The sequence below is a fragment of the Nannospalax galili genome, unplaced genomic scaffold (genome assembly GCF_000622305.1).
Source record: "Nannospalax galili isolate Female #2095 unplaced genomic scaffold, S.galili_v1.0 scaffold664, whole genome shotgun sequence".
Taxonomy (NCBI): Eukaryota; Metazoa; Chordata; class Mammalia; order Rodentia; family Spalacidae; genus Nannospalax; species Nannospalax galili.
Genome location: NW_008354274.1, coordinates 419,514 through 426,363, shown reverse-complemented (window position 1 = coordinate 426,363; position 6,850 = coordinate 419,514). Strand labels below are relative to the sequence as shown.

General features: G+C 50.5%; 1 protein-coding gene across 1 annotated transcript in view; it reads right to left on the bottom strand.

The window, feature by feature from the left end:
* Fbxl18 (F-box and leucine rich repeat protein 18) overlaps positions 1–6,850 on the bottom strand; it is a 22,410-nt gene that overhangs the window by 6,914 nt on the left and 8,646 nt on the right. The window contains exon 4 of the mRNA XM_008851373.3: positions 1,809–2,027. Coding sequence (XP_008849595.1) covers positions 1,809–2,027 — 219 coding nt within the window. The remainder of the gene's footprint in view (positions 1–1,808; positions 2,028–6,850) is intronic.

The following is a 6,850-nucleotide window of genomic DNA, read 5'->3' as shown; positions in this document are numbered from 1 at the left end:
GGGGGGAGGGAGAGAGAGGGAAAGAGAGAGAGAGAGAGAGAGAGAGAGGCTAGGAGTAGTCTGAAGGGATTATCACAGATGCAGAGACATGAACTCCCAACTTGCGATCCTCCTGCCTCTACTTCCCTGGTGCTGAGATTAAAGGTATGTACCACCAAGCCCAGGGTTTTAAGTGGCCCTGAGAACGAAGCCAGGGCTTCATGCATGCTAGGTAAGTACTCCACTAACTGAGCTATTAATACATTCCCAGTCCTGTCACAATTTTTCCAAAGACCTGCAGACCTGTAAAGAGAACAGGCCAGAACTAGGTGAGCTGACAAGTGCTTTCTAAGATATTTCACTGTGTGAGAAAGCAAAGCACAGTGGTGCAAGCCTGTCATCCCAGCATGCAGGAGGTCCAGACAGGACCTACATAACAAGATCCTGACTCAAACAAAAGGAAAAAATAAAGGCAAAATGTCATCAAAAAGGATACTCAGGGTGCTGGAGAAATAGCTCAGTGGTTAGGAGCACTGGCTGCTCCTGCAGAGGACCCAGGTTCAATTCCCAGCATCTACATGGCAGCTAACAACTGGCTGTAAGTCCAGTTCCAGGGAATCCAACACCCTCTTCTGACTTCCATAGGCATTGCACAATGTAAGTACACTTATATACATGTAGGTAATACACTCAGACACATAAAAATTATATATATGGTTTTTTTTTTGTTTTTTTTTTTGTCTTTTTGAGACAGGGTCTCCCTATAGCCCCAGCTGTCCTGGAACTCACTATGTGGACCAGGCTGGCCTTGAACTCACAGAGATCTGCCTGCCTCAGCCTCCTGAGTGCTGGGATTAAAGGCGTGCGCCACCACACCTGGCCCAATAAATATTTTTTTTAAAAAGGACATTCAGGGGCTAGAAAGCTGGCTCAGCAGTTAAGAGCTGCTCTTGCAGAGTACTGAGGTTTGGTTCCCAACACTCATATAGCAGCTAGCAACCATCAGCAACTCCATTTCCAAGGGATCTGATGCCCTCTTCTGGCCTCTGTGCACATTGCATGCACACGGTACACTTAAGCAAAGCACTCATAGACATAAAATAAAAAATATGTCAAAAAAGTTTAAATAAGTAACTAAAAATAAATCTTAAAGATATGGAGCTTTGGAAGGTCAGCAGGGTGGAGACCTCACAATCAGATAAGGTAGGATCAAGAAGACAGTCCCTTAGGGGGCCCTCTTCAACAACTTGAATTTAAGACTTCCAGCCTCCATAACTGAGAAATTAAGTACCCACTGTTTAACTCCCAAGTCTAGGACAATGTTGTTAGGGTAGCCCAAGCCAACTACAGCCAGTATCCATTTGTGGGTGCTAAAATTTAAGAACAGAGGATGAGAAACAGCGTTTGCAGACTTTGTTTTGTTTTTTTTTTTTTTTTTTTTGAGAACATCTATAAAGCCCAGGCTACACCCCCAGCCTGCTGAGTGCTGGGATCACAGGAACATACCACCATGTCCAGCTTTATCATTCATCCTTGAAATGAAGGGGGCTGAGCCACCTCTATAGCTGAGGCTGGCCTTGAACTTTCCCTGGAATCTTCCTGCCTCAGCCTCCAAGTAACTGGGATTATAGGTCTGGCCCATCTAGACAACTGACCACATGGCTCAGACCCTCTACGGAAACTAGTCCACTGCACAAGGAGGCTAGACCCCCTGTTCACTCTGCTGTGTGTCACCTGGAGCTCCATCTGCCCAAATTCTATTGAGAGTTTATGACACTGGTGCTGTTGGAGGCTCCCCTGGCCACCATGAGACTAAGCCACACACTCACCTACGGAGGAGCGACTGCTGCAGGCTCTTGCAGGTGGTGAGGGACTCTCCAGTGAACATGTGACACACGACAACATGCAGGCAGCGGGCCATGAAAGCTAGCACAGCATCAGGCTGCAGGGTGCCGCTGCGTGAGACCAGACACAGGCGCTGCAGAGATGAGCACTGGCCCAGAGCCTGGAAGAACTGTGCGTTGGCACTGAAGTAGGGTTGCTCCAGCCTGAGGGAGAAAAGGTGCATGAGTCCCTGCAGCTGAGTGGGCACCCAGCCCCAGGCCATAGAACACCAGGCAGCAAGGACTGGGGCACAGGTGGAGATCCGGGTGTAGCCAGCCACCATCTACAAACCCTCCCATCAGTCTTCCTGTCAGCATTCCACCCTGCCCATTGTTGTAGTGGCTGGGGTTACAGCCCTGCCCTGGGGACCCAGTGTGATGGCAGAGGCAGTTAAGTAAACAAAGGCAGGAAAAAGCTGGGATCCAGAGGGCTGGGGCCTGTCGGGGAGGGGCAAAGGAAGGGAAGTCTGTTAGGACTACTTTGAGGCCAGCGCCTTATGACCAGCCCCAGGCACAAGTTTCACCCACACAGCTCCATGGGAGGATGACTGTCAATCTCAGACACAGGGAGCAGAGGGCAAGCCTCTCCAGGCTACAGAGGTGGCCATGAAACCTTCTTCCCCTTCACCAAGGACATGGGTCACCTTTGTCACTCAAAGAGCCTTAACAGTTAACAAGTGACATTCACATTGGAATCTTTTTTTTTTTTTTTTTTTGGTCTTTTTGAAACAGGGTCTCCCTGTAGCCCCAGCTGGCCTTGATGTAGACCAGGCTGGCCTTGAACTCATAGAGATCTGCCTGTCTCTACCTCCAGAGTACAGGGATTAAAGATGTGCACTATCATGCCTGGCTCTTGACTGGTTTTGGCTAATGGAGACATTCTCAATCTGTAGCCTGACTGGCCTTGAATTTCCAGTAATACTTCTGCCTTTGCTTCCCAGTATGGTATCAATGTGGGAGGCAGGAGGTTATACAGGGCTCCTGGTAACCTTGGTACCAACAGCTGTAGACACTTGGGGCTGCCTCTCCCCAATGCTACACCCACACTAGGGGTGGGATCTGGGTCTACGCAGCAGCTGCCACCTCCGCCACTAGGTGGCAATGTGGGCCTACACCACATGCCCAGGTTTCCCCAAGCCAACTGGGTTACAAAGTGACAACACATGCCCCATACAGGGCTCCTGGTAACCTTGGTACCAACAGCTGTAGACACTTGGGGCTCCCTCTCCCCAATGCTACACCCACACTAGGGGTGGGATCTGGGTCTACGCAGCAGCTGCCACCTCCGCCACTAGGTGGCAATGTGGGCCTACACCACATGCCCAGGTTTCCCCAAGCCAACTGGGTTACAAAGTGACAACACATGCCCCACATACTTCCATTTTTTTTTTTTTTTTTTAAAATTAGCCACTTCCAGATCCTTGTCCTGAAGGAAATGGCCTGTCACAGTGTTCCGACTGGTCTGAGTCCCCTGTTCACTCTCACTCCCTGAATAGTGAGGGCAGGGTGCAGAGAAACCAGGGCTGGTCGGCCACCAGGATGAATGGGAAACAGACCCAAGGCAGGTATCTGCTGGCACCTAAGGGTAAGCAGGAGGCAAGGAAATGGGATTCATTGCAACTGGCCTCATCCTAACTCTCCCTTCTCAGCTGGCCTCAACCTTCCAGCAGGCAAGGATCTGGCCTCCAAATCCCACTGCGGGAGGTGTGTGTGACTGTACCCCTTCCCTCTGGCTCAAGGGGCTGATGCCCGGCTGACCCAGGAAAGGTGGAGGAGCACCAGAGCTGGCAGATGCTCCTGGCTCTGTACCAGGACTGGCTGAAGTGGCTCTCTTCTCTCTTGCTTCCGCCCTGGCAGCCCAGGGTGACTCAGGGTCTGCCCTGACTACCCTGACCTGACTGCCCTGCCTCCAGCCATGGGAAAAGCCACACCCTCTTCTGCCCGACACGTGATCCTTTCGTCATGGGGGTGTGCCCCAAGCCCACAGCCAGAACAACCTGTCCCCATAGCACCTCCACCCACAGGGAGCAGGACTGGCACACACTCAGACTCATGGCCGGCTGTGTTGGCAGCAGCCCAGGGAGTGAGCCTGGGAATCCTAGGGCTACCATCTCAGAACATTCCACCATGAAGTGCAGGATCCCCTGCAGCCTCCACAGCCCCAGAAAGCAGCCAGGGGAGCGAGCATAGCCTGCAGAGCCCACAGCCAGCTGGTGCCACCTGCTACAGCTTTCCTGGGCTTGATGTCTCAGAAGCAGCAATCCAGAGGAATGAGGCCATTTGGCTGCATTCAGGAAGCCCATGTTTGTTAGGAACAGGCAGTTCCCTGCTCAGAGCAGACTTTCGGCACAGTCTGGAGCCTGGGAACAAAGATGCCACTATGAAGCACTACCACCAAACTCTTGGGAAGGCCTACAGACCCACTTAGCCTATCCTGGCAAACCGTTTATGACACACAGGGTCCTCCAGTGGAACGGATGCTCATACAGAAACAAAAGCTGGATATGTAGCCTGGGTGGGTCCAAACTTTCCATGTAGCCAAGGATGACCTTGAATTTCTGGGGTTTTTTGTTTTTTTTCTGTTTTGAGACAGATCCTCCCTGTAGTCCCAGCTGGCCTAAAACTCATTATGTAGACCAGGCCTGCCTCTGCCTCCCAATCACAGGTTTGGCAGGTGTGTGCCACCATGCCCAGTTTATGTGATACTGAAGCTGGAACCCTGGGCTTTTTGTATACTAGGCAAGTCTCTACCAACTGAGCCGCACCTCCAGCCTGTATTCTGTGATCCAACTGCAGTTCCGCCCACACATGACACACACTGAACACGCATGCTTTAGGAAAAGCCAGAGTTGTGACAAGATGGACACAGTAAGACAAGAGACTCCAGGCAGAGGAAGCAGTAAGAAAGTGCAGCACTTGGGGCTGGAGAGATGGCTCAGCAGTTAAGAACACTGATTGCTCTTGCAGAAGACCCGGGGTTTGAATCCCAGCACCCACATGGCAGCTAACAACTGTCTGTAACTCCAGTCCCAGGGGATCCGACAGCCTCTTCTGACCTCCGTGGGCTTTGCACAACACGGGTGCACTTACTTCCATGCAGGCAATACACACATGCACATAAAATAAAAATCATAAAATTTAAAAAAAAAAAAAAAGTGCAGCACTCAGAGGCTACAGGGAGGGACAGCCAAGGAGGAAGGTGCTCAACTGAATGACTGTGAAATCTTGTTCCCAGAGATGGACCAGGCTGTATCTGAGGATCAAGCCAGAGCCCCAGGGCAGGTGACCAGACAGGACAGAAAATACAAAGGCTATAAGCAAAGTCCCAACATCAGCAGGGACCCAGACAGCCTCAGCATGGCTGTGCTCCAAGGAGGACAGGAAGCTGAGCACACATCCTCATCAAGCAGCTCTGGAAGGTTCTGCCATGAGCAGCACTAGACCTGCTGACTTCCGCTCGGATGTAGCTCATTTCCTGTCATACTGAAGCCAGGAGGTCCAAGAGACATGCCTGTCCTCTCTCCTTCCCTCCCTTGAATGTGGCTGGTAGCCAAGGTCAAGCTGGGGCTGATGGTGACTCTGCTCTGAGCTTCCTGCTCCAGCCATTCCAAGGGGATGTCACGGGAAAAAGCTCAGCTCAGTGCCTTGCCTTCAGCACAGGCTCCAAAAAAGCACTATCTTGGCAAAAGTAACATCCATGCACCAGCCCCTTTAGGCTGAGCCATGACTTTGTAGTTCTAACATTACCTGTAACCCACAAGTAGCTAGGGATTCAAAGAGGAACAATTTACTTAGGCACTGCCCCTCCTGCCCAGCCTGAGACCCTCCCAGGGTCAGGGGCTTCACAACACTGTGTGTACTGTATAACCCAGTTCAAGATCATCCTCAGCTGCATAGCAAGTTTGAGGCTAACCTAGGATACAAGAGATCCTATCTGAGCTCTTTGAGTTCAAGGCCAGCATGGTCTACATAGTGAGTTCCAAGCCAGCCCCACTACAGGAAGACCCTGTCTCAAAAAGATGAAAAAAGAAAAAAGAAAGGAATGCTTAGGATGGTGGGGTACACCTGTAAATCTCAGCTACTGTGTAGGCTGAGGTAGGAAGATCACAAGTTCAAGGCCAGCCTGGGCAACTTGTCTTAAAAAGTAAAAAAGACAGCCAGACATGGTGGCGCACCTTTAATCCCAGCACTCAGGGAAGCAGAGGCAGGCAGATCATTGTGAGTTCAAAGTCAGCCTGGTCTACATAGTGAGTTCAGGTCAGCTGGGACTACAGGGAGACCCTGTCTCAAAAAGACAAAAAAAAAAAGTAAAAAAAACAGTTGAGGTGTAGCTCAGTGGTAGAGTCTGTGCCTGGAATATATAAGGCCCAGGATATAAGGCCTGGAATATATAATTCCCATCTCTGGGAAAAAAAAAAAAAAAGCTAGTTATAATGGTGTGTGCCAGTAATCCCTGCTGAGGTAGGGAAGATCATGAGTTGGAGGCCATCTTGGTCTACAGAGACCTTCCTCAAATGCTGATAGAGCACCTGCCTAGAATACCCCTATGAGGGGCTGGGGTGTGGCTCAGTGGTTAAGAGCACTGGATGATCTTGCTGAGGACCTGAGTCTGGTTCCTAGCACCCACATGGGGGTTAACAATTGTCTATAACTCCAGTTCCAGGGGATCTGATGCCTTTTTCTGGCCTCCTTTTTGGGCATTGCATGACATGGATGCACTCATATCCATGCAGGCAAAACACTCATACATATAAAATAAAAAGAAAAGAATTTTCTTGGTAATGTTTAAAGTATAGGCTGAGCCAGGTGTGGTGGTACACACCTTTAATCCCAGCACTCAGTAAGCAGAGGTAGGTGGATCTCTGTGAGTTTGAGGCCAGCCTGGTACACACATCAAGTTCCATGTCAGCCAGGGCTATACAGCGATAACTCTAAGCAGTGTGGCAGGGCATAGTGGCACATACCTTTAATCCCAGCACTGTGGGGAG